This window comes from Diplotaxodon limnothrissa, linkage group LG1 (assembly GCF_057381915.1).
Source record: "Diplotaxodon limnothrissa isolate DT_005_m linkage group LG1, D_limnothrissa_male_GT1.1, whole genome shotgun sequence".
In the NCBI taxonomy this organism is placed as follows: Eukaryota; Metazoa; Chordata; class Actinopteri; order Cichliformes; family Cichlidae; genus Diplotaxodon; species Diplotaxodon limnothrissa.
In genome coordinates, this window is record NC_140596.1 from 5,504,974 (window position 1) to 5,526,799 (window position 21,826).

The 21,826-nt window shown below is 40.8% G+C and overlaps 1 protein-coding gene across 1 annotated transcript in view; it reads left to right on the plus strand.

Annotated features, from left to right (window-relative positions):
* The first annotated feature begins 12,202 nt into the window (after positions 1–12,202).
* The window catches only part of cdh8 (cadherin 8), a 95,006-nt gene continuing 85,382 nt past the window's right edge, over positions 12,203–21,826 (plus strand). Inside the window, exon 1 of the mRNA XM_085351688.1 lies at positions 12,203–12,460. Within this exon, the coding sequence (XP_085207814.1) occupies positions 12,203–12,460 (258 nt within the window). The remainder of the gene's footprint in view (positions 12,461–21,826) is intronic.

Below are 21,826 nucleotides of genomic sequence, written 5' to 3' on the forward strand. Positions count from 1 at the left end.
AATTGGACAGCGGTTGCTGTAATTTATTACATTTTTAATCGTTGTTGATCTCATATCAGTTTTGTACAAAAAGAATCAGGTTCAGGTATGTATACTGCTGAAAAGAGAATTCAAATCATTACTGCTACCATTAACCAGAGAGAAAATTAAAGAAAAAAATCTGGGTTGCAAGAACTATTTACTAACGGCTGCACCAGCAATAGACACAGGCAGAAGCAGGAAAGCCAGGCTGCAGGAAAGGGACGGAGATCTGAAGAAGTTCCCAATTTATCATTCACTACGACTGCCAAAAGTTCATAAACAAAAAGTGCATATTTCAAAATATGAACCAAATATGTAGAATAGTAGATTTAAAATTACAAAGGAATAAATGGTTAAGATTGCGTTTAATAAATGATATAGCCGCTGGTGAGGAAAGTAAGTTGTTTCAAAGGACTTCATAAATTTGGATTTGTTTATTCAAGATGTGGACATAACTGCACAGCAGGCTATCTCTGACTGAGTATTGTTGTTTAATGAGAAGGAATGAAACAAGCATATATAGCTCTCATGAAACAGCATAAAATCTAAATCATTTGTATTTGTGCTACAGCCACATATGAGACACTATTACTATGTTGTAAATAGTGCAAATATAGTATAGTCAGACAAAAGCCTGCTGTACTGTGATCACATGCAGACTAAGTTGGACAACAGTTCCAGTTTTTCAGAAGAAAGAATGTGATTTCTAACATTTCTTACATTTATTTTTTTCCTAAGTTTGGCTAAGTATAGATGTTTGAGTGTATACCACAGCCTAGTATGTGTAGAATCTCAGTCATCCAGCTCATGGTAGTCTGAGCATATGAAATGAAAAACCTGCATTTCATTTCAGTTTATGAAGATGTTTCACCTCTCATCCAATAGGTTTCTTCAGTTTTGCACAAAGAAGTACAGTTGCTGTCATTTCAGCTGCTTAAAACCACAAACTGGGCCCTATTGAAATTTTTCTAGACCAGAAAATGCTTGCATTTGGCTACAAGGGCCTTCTCATCTCTGTTATTATCCTTCAAAAAATTCATAGTACCTGTGTCCATGATCTTCTTCTGTACAGGGCCTGCATCTCTCATTCTTGTTAACCAAGTGGCTAGTGCTCTTAATGAGAACTTATAAAAGGTAAAGTGTCATTACTGGATTACTGTGTCTATTCATTACAGCCATCAATGTCTATTGATGTCTTTCTTCATCTAATCATAGAACTTGTCTGTGAGCACTTGTCTTCATCTATAACCTCTGCCTCACATAACGCCAGATTAATGTCAAATGACTTCCCTTTTCTGCATTTAGTTTTGCACTGTGCTCGCAAAACATGGCTGTTAGACGAGCTAGACAAATGGAAAGATACTCATGTTAATAACCTGAGATGGTTTACATGAAGTTCTGATACAACTTTCTCTTGAAAGTTCTGTCGCTAAAGTCTCTAAGGTCAACTGAGAAAAGAGGTAGTTAGAACTCAAAAGGTTAATACAACTATACACATGCTCTGTATGCTCATATTGAGTGTAAATACACACATTAGCCAGACCACTGAAACCACAGCAACACTAAATGATGAAATGAGCATCTTATAACAAAGTAAGTGTGTATAACAATGCAATGTTCTCTTGGAAAACTTGGTAGTGGCATTCATGTGAATGTTACCTTGACAATCCCAATTATGTAAAGATTTCTTGCAAACAGAGCACACTGAAGAAGTCACTTGGATGAGTGACGAAACATTTCTCCAACTAAAAACACTATGCCCAGATGAACAGAATCAACTTTTTGGGAAAGCACACCACAGCAACACTCATGTTGTCAGTTGCAGCTTGGCTTCATCAGTGCCCCCCAATCACATAGGCACCAAACTGCCAACCTGGTGCCATATACTGCTTGTATGATAAACCACAGAGCACAAGAAGGACCTACGCAATATTAGACAAGTGGTTTTAATGACTGGTGAAGGTTTTTTCTCTCTCTCTCTCTCTCTCTCTCTCTCTCTCTCTCTCTCTCTCTCTCTCTCTCTCTCTCTCTCTCTCTCTCTCTCTCTCTTGCATAGCTCTACCTGTGCATGCCCCTCTCTACACTCGACAAAATACTTCCCGGAGAACGCTTGCAGGTTAAGTGCAATTTGTCAGCCACACCCCTTAACAGCAGTTCTCCTCAATATGCTTGCTGTTGGTAATTTGGATGGTTACTACTTCATTGGCCAGGAAAAGAATAGGCCCCAAGAGATCTGCTAATTTTTAAGGGCTTGAGTGACTGGTAACAACCATGGAAGGCACAAACTATTACCTTTAGTGTTACACAAAGAGTTAGATTCTTCAGCTGTAGTTCTCCACTCATACATGGGAAACTAGAGGAAGAACCCCAAACCTTCTTTTCTATCCTTTTCATGGGCCCATGCCATACTCTGTCCCTCTCTTAAGTAAGTGGAAGATATAGCCTACTTCCTATGAGGAGGTTACTATGCCAGTGCCCACTCCTATATGTTGTTAATGAATTAAATCAGATTTTTCTATCAAGGTATGTTTAAAGTTGAAATTACTCAGTAATCAATGTATATTTATGAGTACAACATTAATTTTTCTGATTAATAATCTAAAAAAAATTACTTACTGTACCTTTAAAAAAAGAAAAATAAATAAGTAGCATGTTCTTGAGCACCACAGGCTTTTATGGTTGTTTTCAATGTTCTTTTCTGTGTAATCATAGTTCATTTCATTTATGTTAATCTGTTTGGCAAGGACCTTGGGCAAGATTTAGAAACCATAAAAGTGTGGCACTGTCATGAGTAACACATCTGTGCTGTTTCACCCTGAATAATGATGAATACTAATGACTTCAGAGACTAATGTCTTTTTATTTTGGCATATGTAATGATATGGTGCCGTCAAAAAGTGATTCACAATGCTGCATGGACCATACGGCAGCAACAGTATATTAGGAGCCCCTCAAGAGAAAATAAACTTATTGCCTTTGTTCACAGTAAAATATAAAACACGGTGACCTCATTAGTGATTTCATAGAATGCAGCGAAGCCACTGAGTTATTTGTTATTAAGATGGCTAAAATGAATTGCAGGTCATTGTCTGTTAAAGAATAAATATTTACAACTTAAAAATAAAATTCCAGTTTAATCTGGACTTTCCCACAGTTGTATAGTGGCAAATGATAGGTAGTTGTTAATAGGAAAATTGTACTTAGTAGTCAGCATAATCTTTTAATGATATAAGTTTGCATATGGTAGAATGCTGCATGTAATTATTTGTGTGTAGAAGTATATAGTTGGTGGCATATTGAAAGAATGTCTCATCCTAGGAGGACTGTAACATTCTAGGGTGTTCACCCCCACATCCTAGGAGCATGAGAGAGGTCGTACCTTGTCTTATTGTTTTACGGTAGGATTAACGTAGCTATGTCAGTTTTAGTTTAAGTGCTTCTTTACATATAGATGAACTGTTGGATTTTCCAGACCAGCAGGTTAAGGGAAGTCGTTTATGGGGCCACACTCTGACCCCCCCCCCCCCCCCCCCCCCCCACCCCACACACACACACACACACACACACGTACGTACACCTCCACATTCCAATGTAAGGAACAAACGCTCACTGAAGTATGAATAAAGACTGGGGCAGTTTCTCAGTGCGACTCTCAGTTCTGGAGACTGCCCTTGCTAGCAAGAAGTTCTGTGTGTTTCTCTTCTCTGAGTCTTTACTGAAGAAGTGTTTTAGAGTATATTTCTTAACAGTAGTATAGTGGAAAACAGCTATGTACTACTGATTGAATCACCTTGCGATTTTAATGATTTATAAAGTTGCAGTATGGGCAGGCTGTTGGATGATGTGGAGTTAATTTATTTGCATTAGTAGAGATAAAAGTTGAGCCTCCTCCTTACACATTTCATTACCCCCTCCAGTAGGCGCAATATATATAGATATGTGACTATTAAGGCAATCTATCAGTCATTGCAGATGCTTTGGATTCTTGTTGTCTACTGCTTTTCAACCTTGGATGCTCATTTGTCCCTCCATCCCCTCGGCGTCCTATTACATGCATCCTCTAATGAAGCAGGAATGGAATCACTGTTTGTTATATCAGCGGGGGTCTGAGGACTGTCCTGCATAATTGGGAAGTAAGTGGAATAGATATGTGAATATGAATAAATAAGCCCAATATAATTAATGAGGACCAATGATTCGACCGGTGATAATTAAATCTGCCGTGTTTTTCAATTTGCATGATTAAGATGTTAGTTAACGTTATGTTGTACCCACACGTTACAGGTTGTTCATTCTCAAAATGTCAACATATCAGAATTCTCAGCACTGCACTTAATTATCTTCAGGAGCTTTAAAACTATCAGCTAAATCAATTAACTTTAATCTGTAACCAATTAAAGTGTGACTTTTAGGAATGCTAATGTGCCACATGTTGTACTTACAGTATATATCGGTCTGCTCAAGCACATACATCGCCAACAAATTTTTCAGTGACTTGAAGCATGGGGGACTGGTTGCTTACTGCTCACTGAGTGTTTAAGCAAGAGCCGTATTATTTCAGAATTTTTTCTCATACTCAAATTTAAGTTGGATTTTTATGCTGTGTTTCATGATTCAAAAGAGGTCAGAAGTGATTTGCATATTTTGACATTTTAAACAATTCACAGTAGCTCTAAAAAGGATTTTAAAAAACTGCCTGAAATGAGCCAGAGTGGTTTTGAAGGAGCCGAATGGAAGGAACCAGCCTGAGTACTCAATTGTGCTGTTAATATCATACTGTCAAATGGAGAGGGCAGCACTTGACAATGAAGAACAATGAGTATTTCCAAGCCTTTCATGTCTACCCGCCACATGCCTATTGAGTAGAGCTCTTTTACTGATATGCTATTTTAATGTTCCATTGACCAAGACAGCAAGAGAAGGTGAAGAGGAGGAAGAAGAGGAAGAAATAAAGGAGAAGAAAATGTTGTCACTTTTAATGCAGAGTTCTTCCACCCACTGCCATTTTGCAGACCAGCCCAGCTTCCAGAGTGCATTGTAACAACTGATATCCTATTGTAACCCTTCTATTGGCCTACAGGTTGTGTAAATAGCACAAAGATTAGCTAGAGAAGTTTGTGACTGAAGGAAAACCATGGTACTTTTGATCTTTCAATCATTTGGGAAATCCTGGGAGGAGAGTGATTAAGCACTGGTCCCAATAGTCCCACTTCCTTTAAAGCTTTTTTATTTATTTTATTTTTTTACAGTAAAATAGTACTGTGTCTTTTTCACTGTTCACAAACTGAACATGACCATTGCAGTGTTGATACCTTAGTAACTGAAGTGACAGTGACTTACAGGGTTCACTTTAAACTTTATTTATATAAGAACTACAAAAACATGACCTAATCTGATAATCAGTTAATAGTAGGAATAATTTTCTAAGCTAAATGCCTTAAATTGTTTCACTCTAGTTTCTGTATTGTGTGGATTTACTGCCTTTCTCTGTTGTATATAGTTAAAATGAAAATCACACATACACAAACTCCTAGACCCACACAGGTACACACGCACATTTCCAGATGTACATTTTTGGTACAGTATATAAGTACAAAAGCAGAGTTTATACAGTGCTAATAAGTTTGAAAGTACATTTATTTGAGTGTCTTCATAAGTTTATTTTAAGATACATACATTTTTAAAAACTGCAGCAAAAACAAAAATAGATATTATTGTGCACAATTTGCAAAAAAAACCCCAGCATGTGCTACAAAATAAACTATTTTCAAAAGTATAATCAAAGTTCTAAGTGTCCCAGGAACTATATAGAAAGGCACAAAGTCAAACATGACTTTCAATAGCACCAGTGGAGCTTTGAAAGGTCCCAGAGAAAACTACATTTCCAGCGAAAATGGCATCACTTCTGGTTTCCGCAGGTAATGGCGCACATTAAACCATGTGATAGTTTGTGTTGATAAGGTGATGACATTTATTCCAACACAGGAAGTCCTATGAAATTGAATGCATGATATATAAGTAAAGCTCCTCCCTTTTCATATGCAAAAAGAATTATTGCTCTAACTTATTTGGTTGCCATTTAAAAAATATATGCAAATGGGATTGTGGGGGCTCCCTTCAACTTTTACGGGTTAAGCAAGCTTTCTTTAAATAGTTTCTTTTAGTAGTCTTCAGGAATAGTCCATGGCCAGGCTTCTTGAAGGTCATTTAAAAGGTCTTCTTTGGCTTCCCTTTGTTCCATTTTTTTCAAGATGATCTCACATTGATTCAGTACTGATGAGGTCCTAGATCTTAGGAGGCCAATCGATAATTAAAAGTGTTCCATGATTGCTAGGATTTTCTTTTTGCCCCTTTGTTTCCTTTGTTTGTTTGTTTTTAATACAGGTGTGTTTTACTGCATTGGCAATGTGTTTTGGATTACAGTAATGCTTCAAAATGAGGCTGTTATCAGTCAGAGACTTTCCACATGGTATTGCGTAATGGATTAGAATCAGACTCTACTTTTCTATGTTAATAATTCAATTAATTCCCCAACACTGTTGGCTGAAATGTAGCCACAAACTATGGCAGAGCCTCCACTGTGTTTTATTATTGGCTGTGAGCACTCACTGTTGTCTCCTGGCTGCATAGAGAGGAGCTAGAAACGATGTGGAAGGAGAAAACAACAATGGTTCCCATGGTAATCAGAGAACTCAGTGCACTGACCCTCAAATTTGATGAGTAGCTCCAACAGACCCCAGAAATGACATCAGATATCGCTATCCAGAAAAAACCCAGTCCTAGGGACTGCACAGATATTACAGAGGAACCTCAAGCTCCCAGGCCTCTGGTAGAGGACCCAAACTTGAAGGATAAAGACTGCCAACAGAGCAAGTGGGGACGTGTGTTTGAGTCATCATTGCAAGGCACAACAATAGTGATCAAAGTACTAAGTAAAATGTATGATGATCAGGTGATCAGGATCATATTATTATCAAGAAGATTACAATTTTCAAGAGATAACACAGCAGGGAAGATAGAGGTACACTTAGAAGCTATTAGCAATAACACCAATAAAGTCAAGCAGAGCACAGGAGGGATGTCAAGCTAATGGGCTAGTTTGAAGTTTCTAGTTATCTCAACCTTAGCCCAGTGCTGTTTCAAGGCTCACTGCTTATTAAAATGAGTTCTAGGTGTTGGGTTGGAGACTCTGTGAAATTAGTGGGGGCAGCAAAATTATCCCTACTCATGAACTCCTAAACAGAGAATACCCTGGAGTGACTATCTATAAGTGTGGACAAGCTTGTGCTTTAGATGTCGAACAGTCAAGAAATAGCAGAAGAAAACAAACAACAAACTTTATATATGCTAACAATCCCTGTGGTGATGACTTGTTATGTGGAGTCTGAGACGTGGAAATGTGGCACACGCTGCAACAGCTCTGTGATTAATAGTACTGACAAAGCAGTAACTAATGATCGATTGAGGATGCTTGGGTTCCAAAGACCATTTCCCCTTCACTTACTTTGCCTTTTTCGAAGCCATCTGATATTTTGATCACTGGCAGGGGCCATGTCAGTGGAATTAATCACTAATTTAAAGTTGAAACCTTCTAATTTACACAAAACGCTGCTCACAGAAGGAGATTTTTGAATGATTAGTTAGTTTCAGATTCACCTGATGTCAGTGGAGCTGTTACCCTACCTTTGAAAGAACGTGCAATGAATAACGACAATGCAAGTTTTATGAAAGTGTATATTCTTGTATTAAACATGAATTAGGGCTTGCGCTTTGAAGTTTGACATCTTGTGTTAGGCAGTGTTTATGTGTGTGTGTGTGTGTGTGTGTGTGTGTGCGTGTGTGTGACAGAGAGAGGAAGATTAGACTGCATCTAAGAAATATTAGCTTCAGCTACTGTAATATGCCTTTTGGCTGTTTTATTTACTTTAAAGTTTGGAGTATTTTCTGTTTTTTAAATGCACAGCCCCTCCCAAGCAGTCATTCTTATACATTTATCTCTGTCCACACATATCTGCTACGCTTCAAGTGTCAGTCGGTGAAATCTTCATTCATATCGAGAAAGAGTAACATAGCTCAAGATTTACAGCCTTATGCATTATGCAGTAGGAGCTTTTAAAAAAGATGATTGGAGAATTCCCATCTGAAATGCAGCTGCAACATCAAAGCACGAGTGGGAGGAAAATTAAATGGTACAAAAAATATATAATGGTAGACTTGATGTCTTTGCTAATTGGGATGTCTGGCACTTGGGTCAAAAGGGCTCCACCAGGAAAAACCTAAGAGGAACAACTCTGTGTGTTAAGGTAGTAAGGTGTAACAACTTCTTGTGTTGAAGTGATGGGAACGTGACTTATCATTGCAACAAAGAGGAGGCAAATAAGTGCTCGGTGGAAGGAAGTGAGTTTCACAAAGAGATTCGGGGAAAAAGACAGCAATACGACAGTATACTGACATTCTTTTCCCGCTGCGCTAATGAAGCACCCCCATCCCCCGTGACTGCTGCTAGGTAGCTATACAAACACTAGAGGGCTCTCTGTCATGGTCCCCGTGCCTGCTCGGCTGGCCCTGTGTGGCTACATGTTATGTTTTGTCTTTTCTCTCTCTCCTCTCTCTCTGCTCGCTGCCTGGGCGGAGCTCATTGTGAGCTCCCGGCCTCCACCACCTGTAGGCAATCACCTGTGGCTCCTCACCTTGTTTGCTCCCGCTACTTAAGGCAGTGACTGAGAGCACCTCGCCGCTGGACTATTGAGTAACGCTCGTCAGTGCTACTTTAGCCTCAGCCAGTTTTGAGCTCTGTCCGTGAAAGTTCCGTGCTAACCCTTGTTCTCTGTATGCAGATTTCTCGTGTTTGGTTTGGAGACTCTGGACGCTTTTCCCGACCCCGCTCTGCACCCCTGGGAACCCTGGCCCCCTTCTCCTTCACCTGTATATAGTGCACCTGGAGTGTGTAAATAAACCTGTTTTTCTGAGATTTCAGTCTGCGCCGAGTCCTCCCTGCTCCTCCGTGACACTCTCTATGTGGACAGCAGCACGGGCCTCTGTTGTCACTCATGCACTTTTCTGTACTCACACACACGCACATTCAGGCATGCAATGATGAGCGTGACCTTTTCACTAACAGTCTTAATGAAGACCTGTTTAACCTTTTCCTTTCTCCTTGTTTTCAAAAACTCTGGGATTAACGCCCTTTTTTTATGCTTTTCGTTTCCTTTCTTTTTTTTTTACACCAACTTTAGTTTCGAAAAATGTAAATAAATGTGACCATTGTATTCTGTGTTCTTTGCTTACCATTGCTTTCCATGGTAGCCCCGCAGTGTGTGTGTCCATCTGTTTATTGTTTAACCATATCAAATGGCATTGTAAATGAGCAACTCGGCTTCGTTTCACCGGTCGTCTGGCCTATTTAATTTCATTATTAACCCGGAGAACCGAAGGCCAACGCATGCGTCACTTACTAAAAGAAGAAAAAAAAGAGAGAGTAGAGAAAACACACACACTGCGATAAGAACCGTTTTACCTGCACACATCTAGATAATACCTACAGCTGCAGCCGGCAATGTGAGACGATAACCTTTGCGCGTCCGTGCCTGGGCAGAGCGGCATGCATTCATTTGTGCGCCTGTTGACCCGACTCCTCATCAACCCAATGAGCGCAGTGGAGGGGAGGCTCTCTTCGCCACCGTGCATCTCTCCTCCATCTCTTCCTCACTTTTCCAGTCGGCCAGCAAGCCTGTAGGAGCTCTTAACTACAACACCAACACTGTCACTCCGCACTGACAAACTGCGGGAAGGATTTCTAGCAGTTTGACTCTCCGGCTTTTGCTTATTTATCCACCGCCTCGAATGAAACGCATTGGAGTTTCTGGCGTTTTAAGGGGAGAAATAATGCAGCACTGGAAAAGGATGCAAGTCTCACTGGTAAGTACAGCCCACCACCATAATATATAAACCTAACAGGTATTATTGAGGTAAATTGGTGTTTTGTGGAGAGGTTGAACAGGACTTCTTATAACCCCTTTCTCCAACGCGTGGCTTCAGCGCATTTTGCCGGGCTCGTTTACAGGAGCGAGGTGACTCGGAGCGACAGAGCAAGTCTACAGAGAGCTCAGCAACTTAGGCTACATCTTTTGTAATTCATGCTTCCGTCACCAGTATAAGCCGGTCGTGTATGTCTGAATGCTTTTTTTGTTTTGTTTTTTTGAATTCTTATGCACGTTTAATGCGATGACACGGAGTGACTGTCTCCTCAAAGGGTAAAACTTCAGATAGAGAGCAAATTTGGGTAATCGGGATACTGCCTCAGACTATTTTAAAGCCATGAAAGGCGAGTAGTAAGCTCAAACTTTGGGGGTTTATCCTTTCATTTTGCTCGTTGACTAGCAATTAAAATCTCCCTATGTGGGAATTTCCTACCTTGGACAGCTCTTCTTCTTCTTCGCCGCTCTGTTCGCGGCTGAGCTGCCTGGACCGGCTGCTTTCTGGCGGGGAGCTGTTCTGTCTTCTTGGTGCTGAAATCGCTTGCTCTGTCACGCACCACAGAGACTTAAAATGCCGAAGAAATTATGTCAGTGATTTAATGTGACTGATTTTTAAGTTGGCTACGATTTGGCATTTTACCAGTTTCACTTACTCTCTCATCTGTATACAATTCCGTTTTCCTTCTTCTTCTTCTTTAATCTTTTTTTTTTTCTTAACCTGGTCCAGGATCTCTTAGTCTCCGGGTCGGTGTCACAGTAATTCGGATCTCTTCACACTTTGTTATAGTGCAGCTTCAGGTGGAATTCATCGTTACTGTCCTTCGGAATGGGACGCTGTAATCACACAGCATATGACCACAGTGAGATTCGGTGCATAGTAAAAGTTACCAAAACTAAGATTAAACCGCGCTGAAAGTAAGCCGTTCTGTGCTCCGGTAGCATCTCCACCTCCATCAGTTTTAGCTGAGGACAACTCAAAGCCAACCCTTTGTACCTGTGCCTGTTTTACCCTCTGATTTTGCATTCAGCTGAACACTGCCCGTCAGACTGAGCGAAGCATTTAAGGAGCCGAAACTGTTCTTGATTGAAGGGCAAAATTTACATTAATTTACTCACTTCTTCTATTATGTGTTCCTGTAACATCAGTCTGTTGTATCCAATTTTGTGTGTTTGTGTTTCTGTGTTTACGGAAACAACTTTATGTTCACGCTTATCAGAAAACAGCAGTTCAAGTGTAATATTGCACATTTGTTTCAGTGAGTAAACATGGCTTTAAATACCACAGCAATTATTTCATCTGGATTACTTGGATATCAGTGAGCTGCAGTGCTGTTGACATGGCTCACCTGCTGCCAGCTTCTCTATTTAAACCTGGTGCTATTGCATGCATGCACGCACCAATATCTAAGGAATATGACCGCAGGCTTTAACAATGCTTAACCCGAAATGTATTGTCAAAACATTAATCACAAGGAACGTGTAATTTCTCAAAATCTATCAGGATAATCCCCAGAACAACAGATTAAAGCAAAGCAATCTGATATTTCAGGATGAATAGCCTCAGAGTGGAGACATAACCATTTGTTCTGTTGTAGCAGAATAATATGAAAACAAGATTGGAGCAAAGGGTCAGGCTGCTACAGATAGATCATTTGTAAAGATGAAGTGACATCCAGACTTCTTATCCTAAAATGAGAATTTATTTTCTTATTAAAAACATCTTTGTTGTATCATTTTGCTACTCTAGAAACATTTTTTCTTGCCTCTCATGCTATCTGTGTCATCTGATTTCTTCAAATGTTAATTTGACTCTGTTTTTTAGTTTGCTTTTGTTTTGTTTTTTTTCTGCCTCTCTCTGTCTTCATCATCTTCTGACAGCTCCCCACAAAACCAAGAGACAACTAACAAACTGTGATTTCTTCGTTGCAGGTCCCCCCCTCGGAATAATGCCAAATGGATGCTGTGCTAAGAGAGTTACCCCCTCACCAAACGCTATGGAGGTATGCCAAGGTGTGCAAGTGACCTTTACCACACCATGAATGCAAGCACTGCTGTTAAAGGAGGACACAAGTAACCTTTTCTTGTTATCTAACAAGGAGCGGTTGATCTGAAGAGAGGAGGGGGCAAACAACGCGGAGAGAAGAATCCCGTATAACAAACAAACAAACAAAAACAAACAAACAAACAAAACACACAGCGACAGGATGCCAAAGCGGTCTGAGGAGATGCTCATGGATCTGTGGCTGTCCTTGCTGCTGGTGTGGATTACTTGTGTTCTGTCCGTGTCTATGACTCCTATCATAGGCCAGTCCAAAAGTACACAAACTGGTGGGTCCGCAGTGGTGGCGAGCGGTGTTGGCGAAGGACAAAGATTACTAAGCCGCGCCAAGAGAGGATGGGTTTGGAATCAAATGTTTGTGCTGGAGGAATTTTCTGGACCAGATCCAATTCTAGTTGGCAGGGTGAGTGCTGTGATTGTCAGCATTATATTAAGCTCGCTTATCGTGTGGAAACATTAATTCGGCCATTTGAATGCTCCCTCCATTTTTTTGTTCTTCCCATGGGCAGTGGGAGGGTTGTGGTTGTCAAGGGGAAACAGAGATATGGGGACGAGAGCGGAAGGCAGCGAGAGAGGGTCAGAAAATGCTCATAGAAATAATTAAGCTCCCATCAAATAATGGTGGCACATTTCTTGCTGTTACATGTGGATGTTTTTGCAATCCAAGTTAGTCAGAAACAGAGAAACAAACACAACTGTTAGTTCTTAACTTTTACTTTTTTTGCAAAAAGTAAAGGTACACGATGAGACTGCAGTCCCTGATTTTTTTTTCTTTTCATTTTAAAATGTTAGTGTTGTATTTTGACATGTAAATGCATTCTTTAGACACAGTTTATAGCATCGATAAAATCCTTTGAAATAATAGGTCTATTTTAGCACTGGTTACATTTTCCATTGCGGCTGTGTGATGGACAGAATTGCAGGCTAATCCTGCAGCTAAAGGCCACCTGCTCCCTGGCCTGTGTGGAAGTGTCAGGCAGGTTTCAGGGGAGGGGAAGGCTGCTGGCCAGCCCAGCCAAAGCAGCTTGTTCACAGCTCATTGCTGGGATTCACCTGGGGAGAGTAAGGCTGGCAGCCACGCTCACATCCCTCCCTCAGAATATCACCCAGCCACTCTGGCATGGGCAGGGATTCAGGCCATCAAGCATAATATTTGATCTTGTTCAGTCGTAGTTTTTGCAAACAGTTTATCACAGCTAATATTTGATAATTGGTTAGTATGTCTTTTTTGTTTGACTTTTTGCCGTTGCAGTGAGTTTAATTCTTTATTTCACTCCCTCTGTTATAACTGATGGCTGGACTGATGCAAAAAAGTTGTTTCTATTTTTTTTGTTTAAAAAAACAAAACAAAACAAAAAAACAAGGCAAGTGCATCATTTTATTCTCACTTTCCGTCTTTTTTTGTTCTTCGTTTATGCTGAGCGTAGTCATATGGCTGCATCAATTAAACATTTACCACCATGTGGGATTTGCACCTGTGTTTTCTAAATACCATGCTAACACAAAAATGCTGTTAAGTGATGCATTAATCTTTCAACCGTATCAATTAGGCAGCCACTGCTGAATTTAACAATGGCTGCTCATCGGAATTCTGAAACAAACAAACAGTAACGGATCCACATTTTCCATTCTTGAGCCTGGATTTCACAGGCTAGATGTTCAGTAGCTCACAGCTGCAACTGAACATTTCACACATCATCACCCAGACAGTTATATATCCACAGATATTTAGCCACATAAAACAAGTTTCTAAAAACAGAATAAAGTCAGCACCCTTTAATAAAGATAAATATGTGGATAACACGGTTGTGATTTCAGTTCCAAGCTTACACACACTTTTGCTTTGAATACTGTGCTGTGTGCCCCTGGCCAGAGTGTCAAATGTTCTGCACATTGTCAGCAGAGAATTGGTGGCACAAAATCAAGTTATGTTCTCGGTCATGAAGGATGTGTTCTCTCAAGGCCTCAGTTAATGCTTTGCAAAGTTGACTGTAGGATAGGTTAGTCATAGATATAAGCATCTTCCTGTTGAAGGACAGTGCAAGGATTGGGGTAGGGTTGGGGGGCAGCTCTGGGCAGAGAAAAAGGCAGCTAGCCTTTTTTTTTTGTAAAGCGATGATGATGGGTAGCGTTCACTGCAAGGTTAAGTGCTCATGAGTATGCCTGGCAGAGCTAAGATAAGTCCTGTGTTAGACCAAGATGGCACTGCATCCCTTTAAGACTATAAATCTCTCTTCCTTTCTGTCTCCTTTTCTTCCCCTTTCCCAGTGTTTCTCGTGCTTAATTAAAAAATGAATCAAATGGGTGGGAGGTGTGATTCAAATGGGTCACAAAGCTCTCTGTGTATTTTGCACAATTTTCTCTGCTGTGTGAGGCCGCCTGTGTCTGCAGTTGCGGGATGGTTGTCAGCGAAGTCCAGGCCAAGACTGGACTCTTTCCATCCTATAGCTTTTTTTTTTTTTTTTTGCTGGTGCACTCTGATGACTATACAAATACTGGTAACAAGAGTAAGAGATTGTATTTGAGAGAAATTGTGCCATTGATTTTTAACTGTGTGTCAGCCACGGTGCTCTCTCCCAGCAGAGACTATTAGCATAAATGCAGGAAAGGAGGGGGAGGACAGGGAGGTGTGGAAGAGTGAGAAGGACGGCCATAAGGCGTGACAGCCCCCTTCCCTTTTGGTGTTCTTCTTCAGCGCATCGTTTCTCGACATTGTGATTCACTGAGCGGCGTGCTCGTCAACCCCCGTCAGTCCTGCTTGTGTCGCGGAAGCAGACATGCAGTACCTGTTAAAGTGAAGTCGGGGAGACAGCTGTGAAATCTTGTTGCTGTAGCTTAAAACGAACAGCGTTGGAAGGGATTTTAGGATTACTCATCATCAGCTAGGATGGTTCAGAAATATCCCATCATTAAGAACAGAGAGCTAGTTCATATGGACACATGTTTGCTCATCGATGACAATGAGTGGGAGATACCAATACCACTTGAGCGCGTAAAGACTCTTATGGAGACCACTGGAAACCAGGCAGAGGGTAATTTTGGGCAAAGCAGCTCTCGATTTACCATTGCATTATCACAATGGTGAAAAATAGCTTTTATTTTAGTATAAAAAAGAGTATTGTAGTTGAATTTCGGACTTTTTTTTCTGCGTTTCTGTACAATGCCTGGCAAGGCATTAGCCATGTTTACCAACCATTTTGCATCTTTAATCAGAGCAATTTCAATTATTCAAACATACAACAAAGAAACTCAATTACACCAGGCCATTAAAGGCAAAACATTTCCTTAGAACAGAAGACAAACACTGAACAAATTGCTGTGTTTGCACCAAAGAGATATCAGAATGTGTTTTCTTTGTAGTGCAAGGCAGATCGATGGCAGTTTATGAAGGAACAATCTCACAGTCTCAGATTTAACTCTTAGCTTTACTTCCAGGCAATCATTTAGCATATGGTGTAGTATTGCTAATGATGGATTCCAGGGCTGAGTTGTACTCAAAATGTGTTAAACTGAGTGATCCCTCATCCTATTGTCTAGCACTTTTATTCACCACAGGACTGAATGCGTTTTGTGTTTTTTTCACAAAGAGAATAATGGACCATTAATATTCATCAATTCAGGTGAAACTATAAGATTGCCAAGAGTGACAGTGATGCAGAAAGAAAAATCTGGCTTTGATTACCGATTCAGCAAAGACAACAGATGAATCTCTACAAAAAAAAGAAGAAAAGAAAATGCTTTGTCTTTCTTCACATAGGTTCTTGGGGAAGAAAATGCAAGCTTTATTCTTCCAAACAAGCTGTTTGACAGAACTCCCAACGAGAAGAGCCAGAGCACTATCAGATTGGTGGTGTAATATAAGTCTGCTGGGTGTTTTGCTGGAAGCTAAGGTGATATTCTGTAGCTCTGTTCCCCCCTAAAATTGAAGACCTTTTTTCTTGTACTGACTTGTGTGAAATGGTTCAATCTTCCGTTCTTGTTTTCCCCTTCAGATGTACGTTCAGGTGAAACTGAAAGATCACAGCTTGAACCCATCCGCGTGTTCCTTGGAAAAAATGTGTTTATTTATTTATTGAATTTTGTATTTGAAAAGGTAAAATTCCCATCACTTCACATGATATCAGAAGAGAATGTTATTTTTTTCAGTCTGTTTATTGTCTCAGTCTGGACCTGAATAGATTACGATTAGCTAGCACAGTTTTTCGAATTCGGTTCAGATCTTTTTGTTACTTTCTGTGCTTTGGACTGCTATTACAAGATGTGGCATATCACTCTATAAATACTGATGCAAGCTACTTTTGCTCAGCTGGATTGCCTCTCTCAGTCTCTGTCCCCCACTTCTACCTCCACCTCTTTCTCCTTCTTTCTCTCTGTGAAGGGGTGATTATGGAGAGAGTGGCTCTTGAGCCCAAGTAAGCTTGCCTCTGGGGCTGATGGGGTGTGGTACAATGACATTGTTAAAATTTCTCAGAGTGTTTGGCTTTGGCGATGTGAAGCAGTGAGGCAAAGCTAAGGCGAGATTGAGTCCTGAATACAGCTGCCAGAGAAGCCTCAGACTCCCTGGTCCCGCTAAAGGCGCCACTGTTGCCGCTCGAGCAGATCAAAGGTTGAGCTTGCTCCTTGACTCAGTAGTGCCGATTTGGCCTGACGTTAATGAGGATCGCCCACCTTTATCTGAATTTACTCTGGCTCCAACTGTTGAACGGATATCTGGCTATGTCCTTGATTGATGGATGAGGAGTGGGAGTTAATGAGAATATTAGCCGATTTATTGCCAGTGATTGATAGCCATTATGACACATAAATTATAAGCATTGGCTCAGATATAATTAATTCTGAAATATAGCCCAAATTAGACACAGGTTCCAGTGCCATAGTGAGAGGGTTGAATAAAAAAAGCTGTCACCAAATCCAGAAAAGGAAAGCCCATCAATGTTTGTTGGACTTCTTTCCATTCCATTTGGTTTCTCACACCCACAACAGCTCCTGGAATACAGCTCTGTAATCTCTCTTCAGGCAGCACCACACAGATCCATATTGAGCTACAGCTCCTCTGTCTTCCAGCTCTTAGATCTCCATTCCCTCTTCATTTGCAGTTTAGAGAAAAAAGCAACCCCCCCCCCCCCCCCCATTCCCTTAAAAAACATACAAACAAACAAAGATTAAAAACACTCTAACATATCCCTGTCCACTACTTCCTGCACCTTCCCCTGCCCTGTTACCACACTCTCCTCTTTCCCTGTGTGCCTCACCTGTACAGTACATCACTAATGCCAGCAGGGCCATTATATCAATGGGCCATGGTCACCCCCCCCCCCCCCCCCCCCTTCCTTTTTTCCAATCTCTCTCTCTGTCTGTCCCTCCCAGTCTGTAATAAAATACTGGGCCCAGTGATGGCTCTGATAGAGCTGTGGGATCACATTAGTGTTGCCCTCGAAGAGCTTGACAGGTTGTCTATGGCTTTGTATTGTCATCCTGGTTCCCATTAACAAGCTGCATATGTGTATGTGCATGCGTGTGTTGTACTCCAGTCCATTCAGGAGTGTTGAGACAGACTAAAATGAGATGAGCGGACACCAGCTTGGATGGAGTATATTTAGACATTAGGGTTATGTGTGCAAGAGTAAATACAGTGTGTCCACGAAGCTTTATAGCTGGTCTATCTTAGCAAACATTTGCTGGGTTTTCACTGTGGTCATATTTCTGAAAGATTTCTCTCTAAACTGCACGATATGTGCTTTGAGCAGAAATTGCAGGTTGAAATCTACAGTGTTTCAAATTTCCAGGTGATCTCATCCTCACTGGCCTGATTACCTTTCCAGTGTACTGACAGTGCTTGTAGCTTAAATGTTATTGCCAAGAATTTTATTTTTACCAGCATGTCATTTAGTATAAGTATGATATGCCATATTTAAAAATATCACTGATTTCATTTCCCCCTTTATGTGTTTTTAAACACGCACACACTCACACACACCTCACAACCAGACTTCCACAGATCACAATTTCCTGCTTCTCCTCTCACATACAGCCACTGCTTACATACAATTACACACTATATTTCCTCCTTGTGTATTTTCTTATGGGAGCTGAAATAATGTTTCAGTTCAGTGTATCATAGGGGATGCACCTCGTCCGCCATCCCTGGAAGCTCTCTTGTGTACATGCATCAGCTGCAATAATAATTTAACAGGAAAGCACATCCATTCACATGGCTTCAGAGTCCCTGAGCAAAGTAACAAGCTTGCTGCTATCACTCACATCTGTGGCTCAGCATGATTAAATCCATGTTGTACAGTGAGTAGCTCATGTGGGGGCCACTTTTCCGAGTTTCTGCATCAGTACTAATTCATAACAAATGGTCCCTTTATGGTTTCACCTTGGACTGCATTGCTGCGATTAGCTTGCTCCCATGTCACTGTTTGTCAGTCAACAGTGTCGAACTCTTCCAGCTATAATCCAGAGAAACACTATCCTCTCATTAAGTCCGAATCTTAACTACCCCAGCCCTCTCTTAACTGCCTTCCCTCCCCTCAGCTCTCATCTCCTCCTGCTTCCCTCACTCTCCCTGGCTCACCGGGCTTGGCCTGTGCTGGCTGTGCGGAGGTGGAGCGCTTAGTGGGCTAAATCATCTGGCACTCTGCCTTGAACTTTGCTCTAACTAATTTATAGGAATTAAAGCGGTTCACCTCACAGGCTTGGCTGATGCATTGTTTTGTCTAAATTAGCCATGCTTCTTTTAAAAATGGGCTCAATTTTGCTTTGTTTGATTACATCTTTTTTTTCATCAAGAGTTAAATTTAACAGACTCGAGTTTTGTCTTTGCTGAAAAGTTTGTTGATTTCTTAGGCAAAATATTATGCGCAGCTAAATTAGGCAACAAGTTATCTGAATGACGTTGGACATTCTGCATACTTATAAATATGGATTGTGTTTTCAAGTCAAATCGCTGGCCAAGCATTAGTAGCAGTAAATGAGGTTACAATTATTCAAATCTGATTTTTCAGATGAACAGATTATGAATATCTGAAACCTGCTAATTGGCCCTTGCCTCTGCCATAGTCTTTTGTGGGCATAAGGCACAGAACCAGCAGTAGTAGCTAAAGATGCTTGCTTCCATGCCAGTGTGCTCTTGTGGGCTGGATGTTTGGCTCAACTCCCCAGGAAGCTCCTCTCCTATGGACAGATCCCAGCGTATGTGAAACGCTGCAGGCAGCTGCAGGCGGCTTATCCCTGCGCCTCTGCTCCCATGCACGTCCCATCAGCCAAACTGGGACTGCCGGAGTAATCTTGTTAAGAATGGATGTTGTTATTGTGTGACTGGCTGTGCATTTGGCTTCACGGTTAGCTGGGAGCACACGTGGGCTGGAGCAGGAGAGACAATGGGGAAGGAGTTCTGGATCAGTTGGAGGGTGAGTGCCTATTTCTGGCACTTAAAAGATGACAGTCCTCAACATTTTTCCTCTGCTTCCTTACTGGCACACCTTGGCTTCCCTCCTATTTCTTCCCTAGCTAGTCCCTAGCCCCCTCCTCACCTGCCTCATGCAATATAAAAACAAAGTGGCCTTAGTAAACAGTGGGTGTGACATTTACTTGAAGATTGGTGTCTTCACCTATAACGGGTGTTAAAGATGATGATTATCATTACTGCTGAGTTGAAGGCTCGGGGTTGCTCACCTCAATCACGAATGTGACAATAAAAGAAAACACACACACATACATAAGGAGAATTGGCGGCGCCATCCTTTGTGCTTGCTTCTGCCTTAATGCAACCACTCCTGACTCGGGTATCTGGGTGCCAACAGACTGTGGCTTTGACCTTTCTCACAAATGAATTATTTTGGTTTAATGATCCTTTCTGCAGAAAGAACAAAAAGATAGCTGAAATAATAGCCAAGGGAGGCGACAGAGAACGTAAAAGGGCAGCACCCACACACCCGCCATACTTTACTACCCAACCTTACTTGCATTCTACCTGTGAATACACCTGTATCCCTTCAATAATCCTTCTTCCTAGTGTTTGTGTCTCCAAGGTGCATGCGATACAGCTAGCCTGTGTCTTATAAATCAACTAACTTCAAGAAAAAAAAGTATATGTATATGTAAGAAGCAGGTGGCGATGATGGAAACACATGCGTCTTTGTGTGTGTGAAAGTGACACTTTGGATAGTTCCCCCTCCTCCGATGTTTGATTAAGTCTTCTTTTTTCTGTCAGATCAGAAAAGGGGGTGGGATGTGAAGAGGAAGGGGGGATGGAGTGTGTGTGTGTGTGTGTGTGGGGGGGGGGCTGCATGAAAAATTCAAAACGTTATAATATAAAATCCAGATGAATCATGAATGCTTAATGGGAATCAGGGCCGAGCATGCAGGATGTTGAAAGTGTTCTCAAAGATTCCTGGTCTACTATTGGAGCATGCACAACGAGGGACACGGCATGTTACGTTGCCTCTCTCAGCTGCTCTCTGCTCTCGATGGCAACAAAATGATGTGCTGAGGGACACCGAATAGAGGATGCCAGAAACATGTGAAAAGCTTTTAGGGGCTATAGGCCGTCTGTTACTGAAGTCTGGCTAATTGCCTTTATCCTAGCGGTAAATGCTTGTTGTTCTGCTTGTGGAGCGGACATGCACCAATGGTCTATCTGATGAAATATTAAAAAATCTTCACCAATGCGTGGTCTTCTCTATTGTGGTTTAATGAAATGCAAAGTTCCAAGAAAAACTGCTGCTATTATGAATAATAGAACATCCAATTAGTGTAACATCATCGTAAATGAGTTTGATGAAAGACTGGACTTATGTAATGTTGGAGGAGGGTGAACATTTAGTTAAGTTATCAAAGCGTTTAAATGTAGTATCATTGCAGAGGTTGATTACTTATGGCTTAATGGTGATGTCATACATGAATAAACACGAGTATTTCTTTTGGTTAAAGCTAATAAGGATGATTTCACAGACAAACTGATGTTTGAATTCTTTACTTTTATTTTGTTGTTTGTTTTTTGGTTTTACACAAAAAGGTTGGAACCATTTTTGTACATAAATGTAGAAACAGCACTGAGAGCCCAAGCACTCAAGTGATATCTGAAAGCCAGAGTTATTTTCTATGGTAAGCTAGTGATTGAAAAATGTTGTGTTACATGAATGTTGACACAAGACTCTCAAGAAGCTCTCAGAAGCCGGTTATCTAATATTGCCCCGAAGGCTGGACTACCAACTGGGTTATTGCCCTCAGCCTCCAGACCCAGAGCCCTGGGTTTAGTCTACTTCATTTATGTTCGTGTAATTTCTTTAACTGCAAATTTGTTACAAATTTGTAACTTTGAAGAGTATGAACTATTACATCATCACAGACCTCACGGCACCACTTGTGCAATCTTGTTCAGAGACCTTATTTACTTTATTTAGTAATGAACTCATTTGTCCTAATGATGTTTCAAATCAAATTGCTTTATTTTTTTTCCTGTTTCTGCAATTAACACACAGAAAACATCTCACAAGGTTACATTATTTCTTTAGTGATGCATTGTATGTGTCTTGTACTTCTATGATGACATTAATCATTTTTAAAAATGCATTGTTCACTGTGTAAAATTAGTAATAAATGGCCTAATTTACATATTCAAGAAATCTGGCAAATGTTCACAATTTGTGGCATTTTTAATTACTTGAAGTGGATGGATTACTTACCAAGTTGTTTCTTTGTCAGATCAAGAGTGCCGGTTGGTTTCTGGGTAACAAAGAAAAAAGATAAAGTGAAATAATTAGTA